This window comes from Microtus oregoni, unplaced genomic scaffold (genome assembly GCF_018167655.1).
Source record: "Microtus oregoni isolate MIOR12 unplaced genomic scaffold, Mior012 000026F_ref0000081, whole genome shotgun sequence".
Lineage (NCBI taxonomy): Eukaryota > Metazoa > Chordata > Mammalia > Rodentia > Cricetidae > Microtus > Microtus oregoni.
Window position 1 is genome coordinate 19,189,558 of NW_024543085.1, and position 26,533 is coordinate 19,216,090.

The 26,533-nt window shown below is 40.1% G+C and overlaps 1 protein-coding gene and 1 pseudogene across 13 annotated transcripts in view; both read right to left on the reverse strand.

The window, feature by feature from the left end:
* Positions 1–26,533, reverse strand: part of Cadps2 (calcium dependent secretion activator 2) — a 521,450-nt gene that overhangs the window by 209,684 nt on the left and 285,233 nt on the right. For all 13 annotated transcript variants that reach the window (XM_041675424.1, XM_041675418.1, XM_041675426.1 and 10 more), the window contains exon 8: positions 7,700–7,839. In XM_041675424.1, the coding sequence (XP_041531358.1) occupies positions 7,700–7,839 (140 nt within the window). The remainder of the gene's footprint in view (positions 1–7,699; positions 7,840–26,533) is intronic.
* LOC121463240 lies at positions 8,857–9,989 on the reverse strand (annotated as a pseudogene).

Genomic DNA, 26,533 nt, shown 5'->3' on the forward strand with positions numbered 1-26,533 from the left:
CCCTTCTAACCAGCTGAGGGGTGTACATCTAAGATAGGAACAGGTAACACGACTTTCCCAGAAGGGATGCATTTCACTTGGAGCAAATGTGATGCTCCCTCCCGTGATAAATGCTCACTTTGAGTTGTACGCTGTGATGTCCTGGTCTGAGGGCCTAACTGCTCTTCCTCTGGACAAGCATGGGATGCTGGACAGCCTGGAGTTCTGGTAGACACGAGGTCAGAGGAGGGAAGGCTTTTACCCTGTTTTTCTGTCAGAAGCTGAGCTAGGGCCTCCTGTGGCTAGAAATAGGCCTCGCGTCAGGTATCGATTTATGGTGTAAATTAAAGTGGGCAATATTATTTGTGACTTCAAAATATTACAAATTGTCTATGCAATCAACAAATACATATGAAATAAATTAAGACTCTACACAATGAGAAACTCCAAAACATATGGCTGAGATTTTTACCTGGCTGGTTATCTGGGGATTAAAATCTTCTACAGTTATATGAACAAGAGACTTCTATTCATTTTTATTAGAGAAGCAATCATCTTTATACAGACTTCCAATATCTGTCAGATCATTATTAACAATGATTCTACGTAGATGTGACAGGCACTTTATTGCCCTTCTGTCTCCTTTTGGGGTCATAGCTTTAGCTTCTGTAATAGTCGGTCATGCAGTTCATTAGTTTCATCTTATCTTACCTGTCTTTTCCTGAAGGCAAAAGATCCTGTGAACTAGGAAAGCACTGTACATAAACAAGGTTAGCATTTTTGAGTTTCTGGTTAATGCTGCTGCTTAGCCACTAGGCTATGCTAAAGTATCATCTATTTGTTCCAGAACACTTATATTCTCCAGCTACGCACAGAAGCGAAGAGGCTGGAGTGAATGCCATAGAGTGGGGGGGGGGGGAGAAAAAAAAAAAGAAAATTTCGCTGACGATTTACCCTTTCTACAGTGAAGAAAATAGTCCAAAAGAATTGATGAATCCAGTGTTTTTTTTTCCTAATAATTTCTAAGGTAATATCCAGAGTGGTTTTAAAAGAATGGCATCATGATTAGGCTTATTTTCTCTAAATCAAAACATTTTTTTCACTTTCACATAGTTACACCTGCTCTAAAAAACAACAACAAAAAAGGATAGTTACAGAGTGATTAGCGATCAGTAGCAGGAGCTTTGGATAAGATATATTTTATTTTCCATATAAAAATCCTACATAGTTTTAAATACAAAATTTGAAAACCAAACACCACTTACTATTTTTAACTTTTTCCATAAAACTCTATGGAGTATTGAAATCTCATTTTCATAACCAGTATTCATATTCATATATGCCCTTGACTGGACATAGTAGGGAGATTCAAGCAAGACTAAAAAATGTACAATATACTTAGGAATCCACTTACGATATGGAGTGAACACTGCTGACAAAAATCTAAGGTGGGGGCTTGGGAGACGGCTCAGCAAGCAAACTGCTTGTGTACTTGTAGCCCTGGTGCCAGGGTCGGGTGTAGACAGCTAGACCCCAGAGCTCAATGGCCAGATAGTCTTGCTGAAACAGAGAGCTCTAGGTCCAGTGAAAGACCATATCTTAAAAAATATAAGGTGGAAAGCAGAGAAAATACTCTGACCTGACTTCCAGCCTCCACAGGTACCTACCTGTAGTAATATGAGCAGCGGGGCTTTGTCCCCGGCACCTGGCTGCCCACATGGCTAGCTCTAGCTTATGCCCCAAAATAATTACACGGAAACTGTATTCATTTAATCACTGGTTGGCCCATTTCTATCTAGCCTCTTCTAGGCTAATTCCCACATATTAATTTAGCCCATTTCTAATCATCTGTGTAGCGCCCCTAGGTGCGCTTACCGGGAAGATTCTAGCCTATGTCCATCCTGGGTCGGAGCTTCATCGCGTGCGTCTGCCTGGGAGCTGGGAGCATGGGGTCTCTCTGAGGTGTCTGCTCCCGAGAGGAGAGCTGTGGAGTCTGAGCTCACTTCCTCTTCCTCCCAGCGTTCTGTTCTCTTTACTCCTCCCACCTATCTTCTAACCAATGAGGGCCAAGCAGTTTCTTTTTATTTAACCAATGACCTTCCTCCATCACCTACCCAGTCATGGGCACTTATGGAAAGGAGCACAAACCCACTCTAATTAGGGTCAATCCATGGGGGCATCTCAAGGGGATAAGTAAAACAGAATGCATGCTAGGAGTTCTCACAAAAAGGATTACTTGTTTCATATATGACTGAAAAAGAGACTAGGTTCATAGGATCAACACATTAGAGAATCAGTGTCAAATCTGACATGCTCTGAAGGCGAATGCCTAAAACTCTCCGCTTATTGTTTAATTCTCTGAACTAACACCAACAACTGTGCCATATTTTGAAGATGAATTAATGTCTCTTTTGAAGGTGGGCTTATCTTTTAGTTGTATTATTCATCACTCATCTGTTAATTATTCATTTTTGAATAAATTATTGACAGAACATAATCCAGTCCCAAAGAAATGCTGTGAACCCCATTCCTCCTTATGCATTATTGCTGTTGTGTACGATAAAAGCTGGGAGGCAAAGGGTTCCCAATTTCTTTTTCAAATGTAATTGAGTGGGCTAAAGTCTATTTAGGAAGTACCTCAGAAGATAATCACTATGGTTAAGCTTTGGGTAAAATCAGGTTTTATTGTATAAAGCTAGGTGGACGGCAGACATTTGGGATATTTAAATCTTTTACCAAACAGTCACTGAAGAGCTGCTGTAATGGATGCCTGGTAAAATGTTTCCACCTGTCCCTGCTCACAGGGATCAATCAGTTTCACAACAGTGCCAAAATCTTAAAGGCTGCTAACCGTTACTTCCAATATATTCATATTAACCATTTTTTAACGACTCACTATTATGGAATATAATATTGCTAATGCTTTAGTTACACAACTCTTGAGTGTGGTAGATGAACGGCATAAATATTTTCATTTCTAGAATTCAGCAGTTTTGATTGCTATGAACTAGAGTTATCCAAGTGCCCAGAAATGACTCCTAGTACCTCCTCACAGTGAGAGGCACTGATTTACATGACCAGGACATGGAACATTCTTGGTTCTTTGGGGGATTCCTTGGGCTTTATGAATTAATCTACTGGACTATGATATTATCCTATTTATTTTCTCATCCAATTTGGGGGAAAAGTAAAGTACAGAACCATTGTGAAAATCTTGATTTAGTCAAATAAATGTAATAAAAAGCAAATTCTCATTTGATACCAAGGAAAGATAGCCCTAATCCACCGCTTCCTTGTAAGGCAATTAGGCTGATCCACCTGCTCTGACTAATTCTTGACTAGAAGTTGATAGGTCAGAGTGGGGATTTCTTCCCACAGGAGCTTGGACTGTAAAAATTTCTCATGTCTTACTTTATGTTCAATCTTTGTTCCTGGCACTGTCTGGGAGGCTCCAGGACTATTCAATTTGCTCTTGGCCACTCTTATTTCTTATTATTGCATCCATAAAGAGAAAAGAGGCACAGAGCAGACAACAGAGAAATGTCCTAGTTCCTGGAACACGAAGTATACTTTTATTCCTAATTAGAAGCCCTGTTAGTGTCTAAGCACTTTACATAACTAGTGGCCTCTAAGCTCTTCAGACAAACTGGTCAACTTGTCATCACTAGCTAAAGCCCACTCAGAACTCTTGCCTTTTGTAAACACTTGTCATGTGACAGAGATACCCTTCCTTCCCACTGGCCACTGGCTGAGTGTTTCCTTGACTTCAAATGTCAGAAGTAGTGTGTGGCTTTAACCAGCCCTAGATAAGATTGGGTCTTATTTCAACAGGTTCCCATTCCTACCTTAATACATTTATCACTTGTTTCTACAATTGTTTATATACAAGCCAAAGTCCCTCACTCGACTTTCAGAGATGCTTGTGGTTGTATCTTCTGGATGGAAGAGAAGGAGTTCCAAACTACATCTGTGGCACAAACTGACAAGGAACAGGTAGGTGAACAAAACAAAACAAAACAAAAAATACCTCTAAGTAGTCAATTCCAGGATCTTTATCTGTATTGAGTTGAATCATAGCTAGATTTTCCTTTACATTAACACATTAAAGATACACACTGTAGCCTCCTTGAAGCATGATTAATAAAATTTCAGGATCAAAATTGGGGTTCAACCTGAAGATCCAAAAAGCATAATAGCCAGCCACTGACTCTCACCTTAGTTTGAAATGATGATCCTGCCTCCTGAAATCTCAGAATGAGACTAAGAACTGTCTTCCCCACATCATACATTGTTCTCTAGGGCTGGGATTAAAGGCATGCACCATTCAATTTTTATGGCAACTAGGGTGATTGCTGGGATTAAAGGTGTGTGTCATTGTCGCTACTGGGATTAAAGGTGTGTGTTGCCATTATCTGGTCTGTAAGGCTGACCAGTGGGACTGTTTTACTCTCTGATCTTCAGGAAGTCTGTATTTATTAAAATACAATTAAAATGCCACTACACCTCCTGAATTCCAGTTCTCTAAGAAACATACATAAGTGGATAAATCCCTACCCAACACCCAAATTTGTTTTCCTTGACGTAACCAACAAGTCCTACCTTGCTTTTGGAGATTAGGCATAAAAGTCCCAGACCCACTTACAGGAATGCACTTTTTACAGTGCTAAGTTTGTTGCTAAGCTTAAGTGAACCACTTCAGCAATTCTTTCTCCTCACAGTAATAAAAATGGTCACGTTTGGGAACAAGAGGGATCAGGCTGGAAAAGAATGGAGGAACAGAGTACTTTGAAAGACAACTGGAATTGGAGGGGGGCATCTTGGAGACAAGCTAGAAACCTAGTTTAAGAAAAACTCTCAGAAATATGAGAGTGACCCTAGCTAAGACTCCTAGCAGTGGTGGATACAGATCCTGAACTGGTCATCTCCTGTAACTCCTGTAACCAGGAAGTTTTCCAGTGGAGGAACTGCGACACCAATCCAGCCACAAAATCTTCCACCTACAATTTGTTCTGTCTACAAGACATGCCGGGGGTAAAGTTGGCACAGAAATTGTGGGAGTGGCCAATCAATGACTGGTCAGCTTGAGACCCATGCCACTGAGAGAAAGTTGACTGCTGATACTGCCTGGGGGGCCAGGACCCAGAGACAGGATAGCCCAGAGAACTAGAATAGAACCAAACTTGACTGGAGGGAGGGAGGAAGAGAGGGAGGGAGGGAGGGGGAGAGGGAGAGGGAGAGGGAGAGGGAGAGGGAGAGAGAGAGAGAGAGAGAAAGAGAGAGAGAGAGAGAGAATATGAATATGGGGGATAGAATGAAAAGATTCCTAATGCTATTCTGTGTACTCATAGATTGGTGCCCAGCCCAGTTGTTATTGGACAGGCCTTATCCAGCAACTGAAGAAAACAAATGCAGGCATCCACAGCCAATTATTAGGTGGAACTTGAGGAGTCCTGCAAGGGAATCCTGCAAAAGAGAGCGGAGGATGGTTTATAGGAGCCAGAGGGGTCATGGGCACCCTAAGAAAACCCACAGAATTAACTAACCTGGGCTCATAGAAGCTCACATATGGTTGATATCCACGGGAGGCCTGCCCTTTTCTAGAAAAAAATGGAGGATGAGTAGATGGGGTGGGACAGAGGGGAGCTGTGGGGAGGGACTGAGAGGAGAGGAGGGAGGTCAAACTTCAGTTGAAACATAAAAAAATAACAAAAAAATGGTCACAGTCTTTCTAAACAAATAGTATTTGAAGCCCAAAATTTGTCTTGACATGTTAAGGGGAAAAATATAAACCTTTGAAAATTCATTTTCTGTAAGAGAGAACCGTGCATAGTGGCACATGCCCTTAATCCCAGCCCTTGGCAGGCAGACACAGGTAGATTTCTGTGGGTTTAAGGCCAGCCTGGTGTACGTAGTGAGTTCTAGGACAGCCAGAGCTACTACTTAGTGAGATCCCGTCTTGAAAAACACCACCACCACCACCACCAACAACAACAACAAAACCCAACAATAGCTGAATGAGTTCCGACTTAGTTCTGAACTGGTTCCTCTCCAGTTACTGGAGAAAAAGAACATTAGCAATGACGACAGCTGTGTTAGACCCTGGCAATCCCCAGATGAGAAGCTCTTGCCTCCTGGGTTTCCATCAACAGTCTCCATTGGGACTGACTTAGTTTTCACTCTTATAGAGGGTGAACACTCACATCCCTCCTACCAAAATGCGCATGGCCTTCTGGGTCATATCTGACCTACTGTTTAGCTTTCATATATTCTATGACAGTGTAACCATTTCTAGAGCCCTGAGCACCAGGGGTGAGTCCACTATTACCCTGCCACTGTTAACCTGCACCAGGCGTGAGTTCACCATTACCCTAAACACCACTGTACCTGGAATGTGAAGACTATTTCCTAAAAAGTATGTATAACTCATATGTTGTGTATAACGGTACATCTGTGTAACTCCTATGTTGTGCCAGGGCAAGATAATTCAGGGGTTGCTTCATCTTTTATTCTTGTTAAGGCCATTTCAGGTGTAACCAGAATTTGACCTCCTTGATGGAGAACCACAAATTATCCAACTCTATTCTGGGACCCGAGGCCAAGATGCTTCAGTTAATTGATTTTAGCTTCTGCTACAGTGCCTGCTTGGGCCGCCCTCTCCCTGCAGCAGCAGAGTGAGAGACCAGGATGTGGTTTTTCCCTGGAAAAGTGTGGAGGACAACAGATAAGCATTGGAGAAGCCAGGGAAGATAAACACACAGCTTACCTCTCTTCAATGAAATGAGGTGTACAGTTGTTCTTCTTGGAAAGTTAGGAATGATGTAGTTTTACAACTTGGTGATCCTTTGCTGTCTGATGAGACAGACTCTGCCCGCATCTCCCAGAATTTATGGTTTTTACTTCTCCAAGACCCTCTTTCCTAAAACCCACTCTTATGAATGAGGTTACTGTGCTTGATAACAATCCAGGTTACTTCTATGCTATTTTAGGGCCAGGCCAATCCTGACACCACAACCAGAGGCGTTGTTATCTCTGTCAAGATCCCTAGACCCTAAATCTTGGGCACTATCTCTGAGTCAACAGTACCCATTCTTGTGAAAGAAGCCAGATACACTTGGTGAAGAATCTCAATGAAAACATGTCTTAAACTGTTGTGCACTTGGGACTGAGTTAATTGTTATCTGACTACTTTATCCCCAAATTGTGCTGTGCTTCAATATGACTAAAGTCTAGAAGTCTTGGTCCAGTGCTGCTTTAAGTAAAATAGGCTAAGCCGAGTTTCATTCTTGTCTCTTCGTGGATCATTTCCCCGTCTGCTGTAAAGCCTGCAGGGGAGCCACACCACATAAAAGCATCCTCATGGCTACACTCGGGTCCTGAGCACCAGAGTGCAGTCCCAAATAGCTGGAACAAAGGCTTTCAAATGGCTATAAACTGTGTCTGAGTGATCATCTCTGGTGATTGATCAGTTTTAGATCAATCATAACAAAGTGATATCCATACAATCAATAAGCAACAGTCTTTGGTGCTAAGACAGTTACATTATCAGAATACCTATTTATTTATGGAGATATGACTAGATTTGCTATATAAACAACTTACTTATGTCAATTTGTTGAGAAAATTGAACACAAATATCTGATACAATGGTTTCTTCCCTAGACACACATGATACAATGAAAGCAAGTCCAATGATTCGCAGGCAGAGCATTCAAACACTCACCCACTGTGCTTCATGTGTGGTGGTTTATCCATGCGCACTGCCAATTTGATCTTTAAATCAGAGTCCTGACTATTCTTGGGAACTATCATTCGGTGTAGTTCTGCTGACTTGGAGCTATTAGAAGTTGGGTAGAGTATCACCTGTAAGCAACAAAAGAGAACAGCTCTGAGTGCATGATCCAGAATTGGAACTAAAACCTTCTGCAAACGTTTTCCTATGCCAAAGGAAGGTGTCAATATTCAAGTGTGTCTGATAGACCACTGGACTCACCCCTCACAGTGGATGGATTTTCCATACTGATTCATTTGTTTTTCACAAGTATATGCTTTCCCTATTATCACACAATGAGTTTTCTTTCTCTTTATAATGAGTTAATGGCTCAATATGTGGCATTTGATCTGCCACTTGGAAAATACTTAATGGACACCTATAATTTCAACACGATTCCAAACAACTCAGGGCATAGAAGTTCAGGGAAAAAAAAACCTGAAATTGCAGAAGCAAACACCATAAAGCAAAACCAATTATTGAAGCCGTACAAATACACCTTGTATTTTAGTATCTTCCCTGTAAAATGGCATTAAAGGAAAGCAACTCGATTACAGGTGGCAAAGAATGCTCATAACATGTTTCCAGTTTTAGATCAATACCAAAGACTATCTTCTGGCAAGTGTCTATTGTCAGACAGATCAAGATGACATTATAACTGAAACAAAATCATATTTTAATCAAAATATTAAATTAATAGGTGACTATCTGAGAGCACCTCACTTTGCCAAGCCAGCTTAAGAAAGAGAAGTCTCTGCCTCTGATGCTACCTGCCTTATCAGTGAAACCACCCTTTTCCCATCCTTTCCCCTTCAAACAATCTTGACTCCTTTGAAACACAACCATATCCACCCTTTAGGAGGCATGATACAATAGAAGGACTACAGTCTGAACGACAAAGCAGACACAAGGAACAGCACTCTATGAAAGTCATCTGTACCCTAAGACATCAGGAAAAGCATATGAACCTGCTATCCAGACATGAACTAAAGACTCATAAACATGATCAGGCTTGGAAAATACTTTCTTTTCTTATCTTTCCTCTGTCTCTCTATCTCTCTCTGTCTCTCTCTCTGTCTCTCTCTCTCTCTCTCTCTCTCTCTCTCTCTCTCTCGTTCAGTTGTTGGTGCGGTAAATCCCAAGGTTACATGTGGCATCACAGTAGCCTGTCCTGGAGGAACTGGGGTACCAGTTAGCACAGCAGCAGGGGGCACGGCGTCCCTACTGTTTATGCCTATAGCACACCCCACAGTTACTTGGCCCGTTGGTATCTCTTGTTCTCTCACATCAGGGAAGGTTTCTCTGAATCCTTCTTACTGTTGCCCATCATTTCTTCTGGTGCCGCTGCATTTCTTCCTCAGGGCGCCTGTGCTCCTCTTCCTGCCTGAACGCTAGCTGCTTTTGTTTTTGAACCTTTTGGTTATGCAGCTCCTCCCTTCTTCTAAGCTTTTTTGACACTTCATCAACTTCTGCCTCATTAGCATAACCAGATGTTCATGGTGTGCTGCCTCCAACTGCATCTCATTTCTTACGAGCCTCCTTGATGTTGCAGTCCACTTGATCGGCTGTTGCTTCTCCATCTCAATTAGTGCCTTCCAGCGTGTGACATACTCATACTCAAAGGACCCAGCCTGTGCAAATGTGGGTGGCTGTTCTGCTCCTTGTGAAATTGTTTATTTTTTATAACCAGCTTCTCCGGAAGTCCCTCCTAGTCATCTAACTGGTCCATAGGCTCCACAGTCACAGGCTGAGGAAATGCGGTTAGGAAGAAGGAGCCTTTACCGCATTTGTCCAGAACTTTCCTAGTGGTTGCCTTCTCTGAGAACTCAACAATGCCTTTCCCTGAGGGCCCTCCTCGGTCATCCACGATGGCCACAGCCCTCTCTACCTGGCAAAACACAGAAAAGGCTCCTTATAATTGTTTGTTGGCCACATACTGAGGACGGCTGTGGAATGTAAGGGATGCACTATGACAGGCAAAGCACATGCATGGCGCTTTCCATGGAGCGGCACATTATCCAACTCCACTTCAGTAATTTCTACTAGGGTTCATGTTTCCAAGGGAATAACTCCAAAGCCTTTTTCCTTATCAATGAAAACTTCAATTGCTATCCCATACTTCTCAAAACGTTTCCTCATTTCCTCCTCAGTGATGTCAGGGGGAGATTGCCCACAAAGAGACAGCTTAATTGGGTGAAGTCTTTCCTGGTTTCCTAAAGTTCTTGAGGGCAATGGTTAAGCCGTCATTGTGGCTGCAGTTGCTGCTGCTGATCTCATAACTCCATTGGAATTCATGCTCCCACTAGCAAAGAACTACTGCTAAAGAGCGTTGAGTCAGCTGAGAGCCATGTTTCTGGGTTTCTTTTGCATCTGAGTGTAAAAGTTCTAGCTAATGACACGGGCTAAGAGTGCAACATGTCACACTGATGAGTAAGGTAGAGATAGACTTTCCTTACTCTTTGCTCACCAAATGCAGAGAAACACTGATGGCTATAGGGAGTGAGAGAGACTAAAATGGGAGAAACTAGAGCTTTGAATGACCATGTCAGAGGAAGGCACACTCCTGTGTGAATACTGAAATGTTTCACTGGCTTGTTACAGTTGCCTAGTTGTCTTATCTCGAATATTAAGACAATGGTTTGCTTCACAAAACTTTCACTGTAAATAGGTACTTAAAGAACTGCTGTTTATGATAAGCTATATCAAATTCAATAGTGTTTAGTTTATACACAAGGAGGCACGCCTAATATAGGTCATCATAATAACCAAACTATTTCTGACATAAAAATTCTAAATACACACCTAAACTAAATTATAACTGTAGAAGGAGCTGCAGGCAGCATTCCTGTCATCTGACTAACTTATGCCCCAAAATAATTACACGGAAACTGTATTCTTTTAAACACTGCCTGGCCCATTAGTTATAGACTCTTCTCGGCTAATTCTCACATCTTGCTTAACCCTTTTCTAGTAATCTGTGTAGCACCACGAGGTGGTGGCTTACTGGGAAAGATACAGCATGTCTGACCCGGCTGCTGGCTCCATTGCGTCTGCCCTGGAGAGGAGAGGCATGGTGTCTGACCTCACTTCCCTTATTCCCAGCATTCTGTTCTGTCTACTCCACCTACCTAATTTTCTGACCTATCAGGACAAGCAGTTTTCTTTATTAATTAACCAATGAAACACCAGATTGATAGAAGACTCACCTACATCATGTAGCTCTGTATAAAAAATTAACTACATTTACATTTACTATGTATTTCTTTTAACTTCTCTTTATATATATTTTCCTGCTTCCAGGGTATTTCTTTTTGCTACTAATACTTTAAATGTCTTGTCATTTAACACGACACAAAAATGTTATGATGTCTTACTTTGAAGGCAACATATCTTCTTCACACACAAAAAAGGCAAAGTGCCTTGCAATTTTGCTAAAAATATAATTAAGGTTACAAGATTTTTAAAGCTCAAAAACTGTCAAATTTAATACATAAGACAGAAACCAAATGTCATAAACATGCATTGAAGTAATATAGGGCTCATAAGGATGTTTCTCTTAGAATCTACTAACACGGTATTTCAGAATCTTTCCCTTTTATTCAGCTATCTTGTTGAAAAACTGAGTCAAGCCATGTGCATCTGTCTATCTCAAGAATTAAACTTTGTGACTAGAACACACACACACCTTGGAATTCAACACCTTAGCAGTAAGGACTTGTCATAGGCTCACAATTCTGATGCTGACATTCTCACCAAGGATACAGGGTCTATGTTCTTCCTAAAGTGCTGTGGGACAATGGTCATTTATCCTGTCACTTGTATTATTTTTAATAAAATGCTGATTGGCCAGTAGCCTGGCAGGAAGTATAGACAAGGCAGCCAGGCAGGAAGTAGAGGTGGGGCAATGAGAACAGGAGAATTCTGGGAAGAGGGAAGCTCAGTCTTCAGTCGTGACCCAGCTGCAGAGGAAGCAAGATGTGACTGACTCACCGAAAAATGTACCAAGACACATGGCCAACATAGACAAGAATTATGGGCTAATATAAGTTATAAGAATTAGTTAATAAGAAGAGCCTGAGATACTGGGCCAATCAGTTTATAATCGATGCAGACCTCTGTGTGATTCTTTGGGACTGAAGACTGCAGGACTGGGCAGGACAGAAACCTCAGTCAACATTAAAGATGGTTGTTCAGATGTTCCCTTGTTGCCTGTTACCTTGTTAGCCTCCATAGATTGCCGTCAAGATAATTTCAACCAGTGTGTAGATACTCATTGCTTCTTAAGCGATGCTAAATCACCTTATATTCTCAAAGGTCAAGGAGAAGCCCCATATGGAACACGACTATTTATGAGACAGAGTCTCCTGAATCCCAGACTGGCCTCAAACTAATAATTACAACACTGAAATTCTTCTCTTCCTTCCTCCACTCTCCAGTGCTTGATTCACAGGCATGCCCTCTTTAAGTCACACCGGAGATCTTCTACATGTTACAAAACACTGTATCAGGTGAACTATAATCCAAGCATCATTATTTTTTAAGATTTACGAAAAGTAGGACTTATCATAAATCTATCCTGAGTGAGGTAAGCCAGACCCAAAAAGAGGAACATGGATGTACTCACTCATATTTGGTTTCTAGCCATAAATAAAGGATATTGAGCCTATAATTCGTGATCCTAGAGAAGCTAAAGAAGAAGGTGAACCCAAAGAAAAACATATAGTCATCCTCCTGGATATTAACCTTCATCAGGTGATGAAAGGAGACAGAGACCCACACTGGAGCACCGGACTGAAACCCCAAGGTCCAAATCAGGAGCAGAAGGAGAGAGAGCACGAGCAAGGAACTCAGGACCGCGAGGGGTGCACCCACACACTGAGACAATGGGGATGTTCTTTTGGGAACTCACCAAAGCCAGCTGGACTGGGTCTGAAAAAGCATGGGATAAAAACGGACTCACTGAACATAGCGGACAATGAGGACTGCTGAGAAGTCAAGAACAATGGCACTGGGTTTTGATCCTACTGCACGTACTGGCTTTGTGGGAGCCTAGGCTGTTTGGATGTTCACCTTACTAGACCTGGAATGAGGTGGGAGGTCCTTGGATTCCCCACAGGGCAGGGAACCTGATTTGCTCTTAGGGCTGATGAGGGAGGAGGAGTTGATTGGGGGAGGGGGAGGGATATGGGAGGCAGTGGTGGGGAAGAGACAGAAATGTTTAATAAATAAATAAATAATAAAAAAGAAAAGTAGGACTTAATAATTGAAGTCTGAAGCCAAGCACTTATAAGAAAATCAACAGTGTGGGGCTGGAGTGTTGGTTCAGTGCTTAAGATCACTTATTACTCTTATAGAGGATATGAGTTTGGTTCCCAGCACCCACAGGGAGACTTATAACCAGTTGTAACCTCAGTTCCAGTGAATTCCTCACCCTATTCTGTACTTTCTGGGTGTCAAACAATAATGTACTGTACACAAATCCATGCAAGAAAATATACACATAAAAATAAAAAAAGAAATCAAGATCGTGATATACCATATTCTATGGGGAGAATATTACCAGAAATAGTAATTAGTGTCAAATCGACATTAAGATGCCAGGTGTGGTAGGCCCAAGAAGCATGGGGCTTGCTCAAGAAGCAGAGTGGCCACAGTCACTTGAAAGCTCAGTCTGAGAAAGATCAGGTGCTGTCAGCCATGGCTGTGGGGAAAGATTATATCTGAGGTATAGATAAATCCTTCATTTAAGTCTTAAGTCAGCAAGATCAGGTAAGTTGGACATGATTACTTTCACTAAAAGATGCTGTTACAAAGGCGGATCATAGCCAGTTAGCAATGTTGACTAGACAAGAAGAAGCTGGTCTCTATTGATAGACCCAGAAGGAAGACTAGTGTTCTGCTAAGGTTTCTAGTCTATTCACAATCTGTACGTAAGAGGCAAACCAATGATGTTTCTAAGCAAGGGGATGAGGAAATCAGATTCTCGCACTCATGAGTCAAGAAAAATGCCCCATTTCCCAGCTCCCTGTAGCCTAGAGAGGGATCAGGGGCACTCAAGTCATCTCATATGCAAGCACAGATAGATGGGTGTTATGAATGCATGTTTCATGCATACTTAGAAGTAACTAAACATGACATCAACAGATATAACAGAGGTCTTGTTTAGCTTTAGCTTGATATTCTTTTCCCTGTAACAGCTTTGTTTGAAAAACAGAGAATCAGAGCAAAAGTCTCATGGATCTTTCCTCCAGATAAGTGGGGTCCATATCTGCAACATTTTACGTTCAGCAGCAGGCACTTTATCCTGCAGGAACGATTCATAGCCACAGTTGCTTGTAAACCTTTCAAGTACCTTGCTACGAGTTTAGGACCTGGAGACACACACACACACACACACACACACACACACACACACACACACACATACACACACACAGTGGAAGAACTACCTGAATTTCCTTCAGTTCATAAATAACATTTAGCAGAGACTAGTTCTGAGCATATCTTTGTTCTGTCAGGGCTCTTTACAATGTGGAGTAGACGAAGCTGATGGTTTTTCTGAGAAAAATTAGTATCCTGCATAGGTAACATTTTTAAGTCTTTAATGAACTTGAGGTTGCTTAGTCTAAATGATTTCTCCGTTGATTTAATATCATTGTTCTCTGACCTGCTCAGTTGAAACAAATACATAAATTAAACCAAAAAAACCCAAACAAGCAAACAATAGCAACAACCAAAATCACTGTTCTCTCTGGCTAACACAATGCTCATTTGTATTCTGAAAGATTAGCCCAAAGTCTCTGTCAATCTTATTGTTCAAGGGCTAAATCTAATTTCTTTCATTTTAAAGGCTAGAAAGAATCCTGGAGGTTAGAATAATGAACTGATAAAACTCCCAACCCCTTACCAATGTGTACTTTGCTTAACAGGGAATTACATAGTCCCCTCCACCGATGTCGTTCATTGATTATCTTTTTACAAGAAAAATCTGTTTTGAAAAGAACAAAAGAGTACTTTTAAACAGTACTGGGACCGGAGGTGTGGTTCAATGGCAGAGCAGGCACAAGGTTTCCGGTGCAGTGCCCAGTACAGGAAATATGGAAAATAAGCTAAAAAGGAAAGTAGTATTGTTCTAATGATATACTCTTTCTTGCCATTAGAGCTTGTCAAATAATAGAAAGGAAGAGCTTTGTTATTTCCACAATAGGATATGGAGAACTGAGCAAGAAAAGTAAAATGAGGTGTGAAAGCCTATCCCTTCTTTTTTTTCTTATATCCGTGTACTAAATAATGTTCTGCAGTAGGAACGGGTATTTAACGGGAGGGCAGCACAGGATCTACGGTGTGGTAAATGCAGCAACTGGTCTGTAGTATACAGGATGGTTAAGACAACATCCTTAAGACATTATGTTTTTTCATTTTAACTGAAATTATATTTAAGGTTGCAGTGTGATATTCTGATATGTTGAGACTAATTATCAATCTCTTCACACTACTATTTTAAAAACAAATAATAAATATGCGTATTAGTGGACTTTCCAAGTCAAATACTAAATATACTTAAAAAGAAAGAAGTATTGCTATTTGTAACATAGGTGAGGGTAGAAGGTGCTGTGGGACAATGGTCTTGTAAAGATTTATCACTTGTATTGTTTTAATAAATTGCTGATTGGCCAGTAGCCAGGCAGGAAGTATTGGTGGGGCTACTAGAACAGGAGAATTCTGGGAAGAGGAAAAGCTCAGTCTGCAGTTGTCACCCAGACACAGAAGACAATAGATGAGAATGCCTCACTCATAAAAGGTACCAAGCCATGTGGCTAATACAAACAAGAATTATGGGGTACTGTAAGATATAAGAGTTAGTTAATTAGAAAGGCCAACCAGTTTATAATTAACATAGGCCTCTGTGTGTTTCTTTGGGACTGAACAGCTGCAGGACCAGGTGGGACAGAAACCTCTATCTATAGGAAGGTATTATACTAAGTGAAATCAATGAGGAGGAGAAAGCCAAAAATTAGATGGTGTGGGAGAATTGTCTGTATTCTGTCAATCATGTTTCAAATAAGCGCTGATTGGCCAGGCAGGAAATGTGGGCAGGAAAACCAGACAGGAAGTAGAAATGATGTAATGAGAACAGGAGAATTCTGGGAAGGAGGAAGTTGATTCGTCTCACTCTTGCCCAGATCACCAAAGCAGCAGGATGTGATCTGCTCCACATGGCTAACATATATCAGAAAAATGGGTTAATCAAGATGTGAGAGTTAGCCAGTGAGAGGCTAGAGCTAATGGGCCAATCAGCTTATAATTTATGGAGACCTCTGTGTGATTTTTCTTTGGGGCTAAACAGTTGTGGGGTACTGGGCAGAACAGAAAACCCCAACAAACAAACAGGGCCCTTCATGTTACAATTAGATGATCTCACTTATATGTGAATCTAAATCTGATTCATGGATATAGGCTAGAAAGGGTTTCACTAGAGGCTTGGGAAGAAGAGAAGGGGAGAAGCCAGGAAAGGGAATGGCAGGGGAGGGGAGGGCAGGGCAGGGCAGTCAGAGGAGAGGAATGGGAACACAGGGAAGGGAAGGAGAGGGGAAAACATCAACTTTGCTAAGATGCCCGTGTCCTGCCCTCTAAACTGCTATGTTACACAGCAAAAAGAGAGTTAAAGTTTCAGAAATTAGGAATGAGAATTGTCTCATTTATTCAGGTGGGGACAATGCATTTGCATTCACCAAATGGATTGTGTATATGCCAGTATGTGTAATGTATTCATTTATGTGCACATATATTTTTAGGTACACTGTACATTTGTGTTCTTGAATGTAAAGGTCAGCTTAAGGTGTCTTCCATAAATCATTCACCTTGATTTTTTTTCTGAACAGGATTTCACACAAAATCTGAATCTCACTGATTGAACTAGAGCGGCTGAACAACAAGTCTGGGGACCTTCCAACCTACCACTGCAGTGCAGGGATTCTGCGCCGACTGCCGCACCCAGGGCTGGGTGTCAAAACTCAGGTCCTCATGTTTGCAGAAAAAGCACCATACCAACCAAGCATTTCCGCAGCATTTCACAGAGAGTTTGACATGTGAAAGGGGAAAGAGTCAGTGTGAGAGACGGGACATGGTAGAGGCTTGGCCATCCACTGATGGCTTTGGAAATGAGAGAAGGCCATGAGCAGGAAGATACTGACAGCTTCCAGAAACTGGAGAAGTAGAGGGTTAACATTTCTCATCAAAAGAAGGCAAGCCAGATGCCCTGATTCCAGCCCACAGAAGGGCATTTTGGACTCATGACCTTTGCTATAACTTGCCTGTTTGCTGCTGTGATAAACACCATGACCAAAAACAACCTGGGGGGAAAAGAATTTACATGGCTTACTCATCCTCATCACAAATATCATTCAGTTCAAGTAGGAGCAGATGCAGGGCCACAGAGGACAGGTGCTTCTCTCCATGGCTCCCTGGGCTTGCTTTCAACCCAGCACAGCCCGCTTAGTGGTGACCTCTCCACTGCATCAATTATTAGTCAAGAAAATGACCAGCAGTCTTGCCCGCAGCCCAATCCGGTGGAGGAAATTTCCCTAGACATTTCCACTTCCCAGATGACTGGTTTGTATCAAGTTGATAAAACTAACCAACTCAACCTTCAAGCTTACTAGGTAAAGAATGCATGTTATAGAAAGACTATGTTTTTGATAATTTGTTACAGCAAAATAGGAAACTAACATAGATAATGAAAGTTGAGATTTCACTGGGAAAAGAAACACTCACCAATTCAAAGATACTTTTTATATAAATTTATACCACCTGCTTTATCTGATCAGTTACACATCCTTACTTGACATATTATTTTACTTCAAGAAAGATTTAAATACAGAATATGTGCATGTATGTGGGCCTGAGTGAGTGATGTGGGAAGGTCATTGGTTAATTAATAAAGAAACTGCTTGGCCTGATAGGTCAGAACATAGGTGGGTGGAGAAAACCGAACAGAATGCTGGGAGGAAGAGGAAGTGAGGCAGATGCCATGCCTCTCCTCTCCAGGGCAGATGTGATGAATCACTCCGCCAGGTCGGACATGCTGAATCTTTCCCGGTAAGACTGGTGCTACACAGATTACTAAATATGGGTTAAGCAAGATGTGAGAATTAGCCATTAAGAGGCTAGAACTAATGGGTCAAGCAGTGCTTAAAAGAATACAATTTGTGTGTTGTTATTTCAGGGCATAAAATAGCCATGCGGCTGGGTGGCAGGAACGCAGCCACAGCTCCTACTACAGGTGAGCTAATGGGACCACAAGTGCATAGGGGCATGCAGAGGCCAGGAAAGGGCATCGGACTCCTTGGAACTGGAGTTATAGGCAGTTGCAAACTAACACGTGGTTGCTGAGAGCCGAACCTAGGCCCTTTGCAATAGCCGCGAGTGCTCTTAATTGCTGGCTATCTCTCTAGACCCATCTGTCACATTTTTATAGAACTGTATCTGTCATAAATGTTTCAGATATAATGTTTTATCTCGTATTTTAGCTATACTTGTAATTAAAGCAAAATTTAAACTTCTGCTGTAATAAATGTAAAGATGAAACAATAAGAAGTGGAAAGAACAAGGGCCATCACATTTACTTCAAACAAATTTCAAGTTCCATAACCCAAATGATCAAGGACTATTTCTTCTATTTAAAGCCTTTTAAAGATTCTGAAGGACATAATCAAGCTTGCCAGCTGCCATGTTTTCCATGGTTCAATTAAGGTTTTTTGCCTTTTTCTTTTTCATACATCATTTTTATTCCCCCAAAACTATTGATTTCATATTTCTTTTTGGAAGAAATATTATATCCCATCATAGACACATCTGTGTCTTAAAAGCATTCTAGACAGGAAAGCATTCTGATTATTCTTGATCTATGCCCCTCAGCCATAAATTATGAATGGCCATGACCTTTTCATTTACTTACTGATACAGTTTCCATCATGGACACCACATGAGCAGCTCTATTAAGTTTTTTTTTTAAAGCCTAGCCTGGTTATAACAATGTCTGTCATTTACAAGACCCTTTCAGAGTGCCACAGAGAGCTTTATGAAATTTAAATTAATTTTCACATTACCCTAAAATGCCAGGCATCACCCTGTTATGTAAATAACTTGACACTGAAGTTAAATGAAGAGCTAAGAAAGGTTATTTCAAGATAACAATAAACTCTTTCAACTTCACTTCTCCTCCTCAGCCCAACACATTATCACTTTAATTATCTCACAAACATTGTATGAATGTGCTTTGCTTTGTTCTTAGCATTTGGATATCAAGTAGGATGAGAATTCTTAGAGCCAAGTTGATTCCTGTGTATCAGTAACATGATGCTACATGTAGGAACAGGTAGTGTCAAACATGGATACCACCACGAGTATCCTTAAACTCAAGAATGTGGGGCATATAACGTACCAAAGTGTTCTGGGTTTGACTCACTCCTTTATACATCATATGTCACTGTCAGTATTTGTATTAAAAACTATCTGTTACTCTGGAAGGGGTCAGAGGATGTTTATTGTTCAGTCAAACTCCATGCAGGGGCTGTAAGAATCACAGCTTAAATATGCTAAAATGAGACTAATGAAAACCTTCCCAGTTCATCATTTTAAAGAAGGGGTAAAAAAGTCAGAAATCATGTATGCAATGAGGAGGGAAGAGAGAGGACTTCACAGTCAAGAAAACCGTAGGAATGCAGTGTGGCATGAAATAAGTCATAAGATAGAGGGGAGAAAGGGAACAAGGCCCAGGGAAAAAGGGAAGACCACCACATCCTTGTAGCTACTGTGGAAAACTGATTTGAAGACATTTTTAAAGACTTTATTCCTGATTCATGAAATTTACATAGTAATTCGAACTAGCTGTATATCAAAGGACACAGCTCTTAACTAACACTCAAAGCATCAAGCAGGAGGCTGTTCCCACCCAACGTCACAGAGGTAGAGATGTCGAAGAAAAATTACATCTCTTTTCTAAGATACAATATTTTCATATAAACTTAACATTTATTCTGTGTCCCTGTGGTGAGATAATTTAGGGTTTATCATGTAAGAAACATTTCAAGTATATTATTATTATTATCATCTACAATCATCAGGATGAAAATGGGTTTCCAGATTCTTGCTTGGCATATTTCACTTAGCAAAATATTTTCTAGAGCCACCCCTGTTGCTGAGGATGATAAGATTTCCTTCTCATTTATTTCATTTCAAATAAATATCTCATATATTCCATTTCAAATAAATATCACTAGTAGCTCAAAACCTGCAAACCACAATAAGCAATCACTTCACATCTACTATAATTGCTTTTATCAAAAGATGAGATCTGTGCCTTGCTCAACTATCATCAGAGAAATTTTCTCTTTCAGTGAATGGAAACTAACGCAGAGGACTATAACTGGACAATATATGGAGAGTGAGAGACTTTGGAACACTCACTTCTAAGTAGGAGGTCTTCATAAAACCCCTCACCGTAGGACTCAGAGAGCTCGTGGAAGGGGAGGTGAAAAGAATGTAATTGACAGAGATGCCAGGGAAACAGTGTTCATTAGATACGACAGAAATGATGCAATATAAACTCACAGAGATGTTGGCAACACACACAAGACTTTCACAGATGAAGCCAGACAGCCCAAGCATTGAGAGGGGGAAGTGGACAAGAGCTCCCAGCCCCTAGCCAAGAATCTATCCATGGTTGACACCCACTTGCAAAGGAGAATCTAGTTTTCTCCAATAGAGTCTCACTGGGTTTATATGACTTCACTGTTAGGTTCAAGTCTTGCATTGTTCTACAACAGATGTTCCAATTTACCACTAGTATCTCAGGCCTTTAAGCAAAAGTTATTCATTTGCTCCTTGCTATAACTTTGCATAAAAGAAACAAGACTGAATAAGGCAAACCACCAGAAGTATGTTCATTTTTCAACATTTGTTGAATGTATACTGTGAGGAAGAAATTTCTAGAAAGATATAATGCTACAATATGACCTTGCTAGGTTGGTTAGTTTTTTTGTGTTCCTAAGGGATACAAAGAATTAACTTCAGTCTTACTCATATACACAATATGTAACCGTCCATTTACTCAGTATACTTTTTTTTCTTAAAATCCTGATTTTGTTCATAGAAACAATAAAAACTTTAAAACTACAACATTCTAAGAGTGTCTTGAATTCAAAGATATTAAAAGGATATTAAAAATTATTGTATAACCTTACTAGAAGACATAAAAGTCATATAGTCCAAGTCTATGCAATACTATTTTGAAAATGTAAACAAAACCCAAACAAGTGAAAGAATATACCATGTATACCTTAGTTCCAATTAGTGTTGTTAGAATAGTCATTCTTATAGAATTGAAGTAGTTTTCTTTTTTCTCATTTTATTATCTTCATGTTTTTGTCTTTTTAAAATTGATTTTTATTGAGCTCTACATTTTTCTCGGCTCCCCTCCCTGCCTCTTCCTTTCCCTCATTCCTTTCCCAAGGTTTCCATGCTCCCAATTTACTCAGGATTACTTGCCTTCTTCTACTTCCCATGTATATTAGATCTATGCATGTCTCTCTTAGGGTCCTCATTGTTGTCTAGATTCTCTGAGATTGTGATTTGTGGGCTGGTTTTCTTTGCTTTATGTTTAAAATGTGGTACATTTACACAATGGAATATTACACAGCATAAAAAAATGACATCTTGAATTTTGTAGGCAAATGGATGGAACTAGAAAACATCATTTTGAGTGAGGTAACACAGTTCAGAAAGACAATTATCACATGTACTCACTCATAGGTGGTTTTTAAACATGAAGTAGTTTTCTTAGACAGAAATGTATGGTCTGATTCTAAAATTCATAAATTCAAATTACCTGAAATAACCATAGCACAGGCAGGAGAATGGAGGGGAGAAGAAGACATATTTAAAAATATGAAGATGTTAATTATCTGTCATCATAGTAGCATATTATTGGTATCAATATAGAGAAACAGTAAAATAGAACACAAAATCCAGAAAGGATGCCCAGAAATGCATACAATTGATTTTTCTGTACAGGTATTAAGTAAATTCAATCAAGAATGCTTTTCCTCACATTAATGCAGAAAATTGGTGATTTTTATGAAATGAACATGGATCTTTACTAAAGGCTGTTTATGTGGCTCTTGACTAAATATTAATTACGAATGGAGCAAAACCACAAAAGTTAAGACTGAAAACAACAAAAATTTTAGAAGAAATCAATTCTGACTTTGAGCTTGGCAAGATGCCTTTGATACAGCCTTATAAATCTGAGTCATGAAGAAGAAAATTTAGATACTGGACTTAAGAAAAGGTAAAACATCTTTCTAACACAGTATAAAGAATAAGACACAAGCAAAAACTAGAAGAACATATTTATGTCCTGTAATCCATTAGTATCTGTATATGAACAATATACCAGCTTTTCAAGCTCAAAACAAATAAATACACAACATAAATTTGTAATAAAAGCCAGAAAACTAGAAAGGGCCCACTAGGTGTGTGTACATATGTAGGAGGGGAATAAAGGCCTTAGGAATGACTAGATAGCAGAACCCAGGTGGTATGGAGCTGGAAGGGAGATTATTAAGAGAGGGATGGGAATACAGGGCAGAGGAAAGGGTGGAGGAAGAGTTAAATGGAAGATGTATGAAAAAGTCAAGTAGAAATATATGCTCACTTAAAACTAACAAAAAATTGCTTCAACAGAGGTTCCCTACATGGGGCCTGAGAGGGAAGAAAAGGGGGGATTAATACTCCGCCAGAAACCATAGGTTATTAAACAAAACTCACACTGTCAAGCATGGGAAACCTCCTACAAGTGGTTGATCATGGAGGTCTAAGTGGCCCCTAAGCAATGCACACCATTGCTGTTGTCCTTGGTCACCCAAATAGAGCTCAACAGGAAGACCTTGTTGCTGAAGATAGCACAGGCGTTGGTCACAGAATGTGGAGAGATAAAGCTGGAAGTTTCTCCCATGCTGGTAAGCTTTCTTAATGCTCGAAGGTGGTATGCAAGCTGCTGGCACGGAAAAGTCAGTCTTACAGAGTTGTGAACTCTGAAGTAAAATAATGACAGGTCTGTCAAGGTGTGCCCATTGAATGGTGGTACTGTCCCCATCCCAAGGCTCCCATAGAAGAGACGACAGTAAACTATGGAGGAGCCATTTGGGGAACACTACTGTGCAACACTGTCTTCTGGAAATCATCTGACTGATGTACTCATGAACACTCTTTAAACTCCATAAAAGCAACACAAGACAGGTTCATTAACATTGTACAGTGAAGGTGGGAAGGGGTCATGGGGCCCCAGTCCTCTCTTTGGGACTACTGACAGTGAATGGCTACTGGTAAAGGCATGGCACTTTTTTCCAATGTGTTGTCACAGATAACATTGTCCATGCTTCAGCAAATGTCTCATGTTCATGTAGGCAGCCATGTTTAAACTCAGTGGGTCACACACATGAGCAAGACATGAAAGCAGGAGGTCAGCTTGCTTATAAGAAGTGTTTCAGCAAGAGGAGGGGAGGACTAGACAGGCTAACCGTGGTGAAGGGAACAGAATTTCATTATATACTTGTACAACACTCAAAGAAAGAGAAATAAATTAATTTTAAGAAAGAAGAGACAATTTGAAAAGAGGAAACCTATATGACATCAGAGCCAACACAGGATAAAAATGAGGAGGGTGAATATGACCAACAGACACTTCAGGCATGTCTAAGTACTTTGTATAGCATATATGGTAATAAAGACAGGTAAAATGTTTAAACAGATTCTTCATCAAAGAAGTATAGATGCCAAGTAATCGCACAGTCATTATTGTGTTAAGAAAGTGTAAAGTATAATTACAATGGGACAACAAAACACAATTACTAATAGAAAGAATTGGTGCAGTGTTTAAGCCCATCATTTGTTCTGTCACGAACAGAGGAAGGTCTTTATTGTTCTGGGGCTGTAGAGAAATTTCAACCTCTATGGCTATAATCCCTTCCAATGCCATCATGGAGGGCACCAATCTATTGCTCAGCTCCTCTCGGTGGTAAGAAGGCAAGCTGTGCTTTCTCCTACTTCTGTAGTGATGATGATCTTGGCCAGCTCCTCAGAATGTGACAGATGAACTCACTGAGGAAATTCTAACTGGTGTGAATTACCAAGTCACCCTTCCTTCAGAAGAAAAAGCACAGGCTTTTGAACCAGACACAACTAAATTGTGCTAGAAACAACATCCAAAAAGGACAGGAATCACGGATACGTTATCATCTCTGGTCCTCTACCTGCCTGTCTCTGCTTGTCGTCTTTAGCACAGAGGTTAAGGTTTGACTATGATTCTCTTGAGAGATATTGCGAGAAAGACTGAAGAAGGAAGAGGTAATTTTTTTGTGTGTGTTATTTTTCAGTTTCAGGGAAATTGTAGCACACTCGAAAATAACAAAAATGAAAGGTCTCCTGTGTATAGCAAGCAGAGTTAGACAGATAAAATATAACAGAATCCGCATTTCATTTTGCAGCAAATGATATAAATCCAATATCTCAGACAGCAGTCGCCGAGAACTGGCTATTTCAATAAAATTGGATATTAAACTTTGCTTTCAAATTGGAGAAAATATCTATGATTATGATTTCCCTAGCAGCTCTCTGCTGCTTTCTGAATTCATACACTGTGCTGGCCCTTTAAAAAAAAAATCCTCAAGCGTAAATTTTTTTTTGTCTGAAGTAAGAAAAGGCCTGAAGTGATTTTTATCAATTTAACTGTGTGATTATTTATTAAAAATATTACAATGATTAATTACACAATCAGCATTTAAAATCTATTCCTGGCCTTGTATGTTGAAAGGAGAAGTTCCACGTGACTCTGTATAACTAGATAATTGGGGAGGTATTCTAATAACTTTGTTCTAAGAATATGCATGGGACTTAAGCTAGCCACGCTACCTTTGGCTTAAAGAGTTACTAAGTCTCCTAAATAATGAAGGAGGAACTAATTATAAATAATACAGGGGGAAAAAGGAAAACAGAGCAGAGCTCTGAAGAGCGTATTAGTCTTTGTAATGCAGTGTCCTCCAGTCATTTGCCTGGCTGCGCCATAATGCAGTTTCTCTCTCATCAAGACTAAAAACAAAGCTTACGCAGCCTCTGATAACTTCCTAGAGAGTTTATTTTGATATTCCAGAAATGCAAACAAAAGAAACCTTTGAAAAGAGAGACAGTATAAAAGCTAACTTAAACTTGAGAAGTAAAGATGTTGTGCAGGTTTTGAAAGACAACAGTTTGTTTCCACAGAGTAATCAATTTATGGGGCTAATTTACCTTAAGACATAAAAGTGTTTGGAATCAGCATCTACTAATTCCACACTGTATTTATAGTGATAAAACAAAAACCCTTAATAGCACTTTCATACACCGGATATGAATACCTCTACTTTAAGAAATATTTCAGTAGTATGTAAATAATGGGGCAAGGAAATTTATAAAATAAAGGCTTAATGCCAAGAATATATCCAAAACATATATCCGAGAAATGTGTAAAATTTCAGTTTATTTTCCAATGGTGGGATTTATTTTTAAAAATGTTCTAAATCTGCTGACTAAAAAGGAAAATAGACTGATCTGAATGCTTCCCCATCCTCCTGGGACAGAGAAAGTGATACGCAGTGTACAAATGACACCAGAGCTGGGAACTCAGCCCAACAGCTTGTGGTGACCTCTGCTACAATCCCAGTGCTTGGGAGACGGAGGCAGGAGGAGCTCAAGTTCAGGACCAGCCTGGATATGCAGCTACATAGCGAAATGCTAATAAAAACAACAACAAAAAACTTCTCGGTAATGCTTCTAAAAACTAAAAAAATTGGTAAATTTTCCATTTTTTTTCTGTACTTAAGCAAAGCACTTGGCAAATGAGTTGCATTTAGCCTTTATGTATTATGTAAGTGTGATCCATACTATGAAAGGCTCAATGGAAGCTACATTGTTCAGAAATAAATGGGACTAGTCTAATTTTGTAATAGATTAATGTAAGGTAAGCCTTATTTTTCAAAGATTTCAGGGCAAATCCACTTTGGAATGAACTATATACAGTTGGCTATTTATCAGCTAGAATACAAATTCAGAATTGTTTTTTTAGAAAAATCCCAATTCTGCCTCCAGGTATCCCCTTCACACTCGGTAAAGAGTTGGACATCAGTTAAGATGAAAAATGTCCATATGCCATGTCCACTTCTATAAATAGATATTTGCATATGGCATCCACAAACAAATCCACACACTGAGCCCCTGCCAACTAAGGGAACCTCCAACTGCTGAGTGCCCCCCTTATTTTTGAGCCTTCATTTCACCACTCACGTGTATGAGAATGTTTTCCATTGTCCCTCTCAGTCACTAGGGCTCAACCCTGGCTTCAGTTCAGAATCAGGAATAGGTATGTTGATTAACAATATCTATACACAGGCCTAGCCTGGGTGTGCTTTAATGCCTTTCCTGAGACCACCTCAGATAGAGGTCTGGTCTTAGAACTTACATTCTTCTAAATAGTCAAGGAGATGTTTATATTTTGTTATGGCTGCTTTGTTTTATTTTTGTTTTGGGGGTTTTTATAGTGTGCTTTTTCAAAAGTTGCTTCAGATTAGCATTTTTTTAAAGTTAAAATATATGTGTATGGGTGTTTTGCCTGCATGTATGTGTGTATATATGTATGTTTGTTTGTGCACCACATGCAGGCAGTGCCTGCAGAGGCTAAAAGAGGGTACTGGA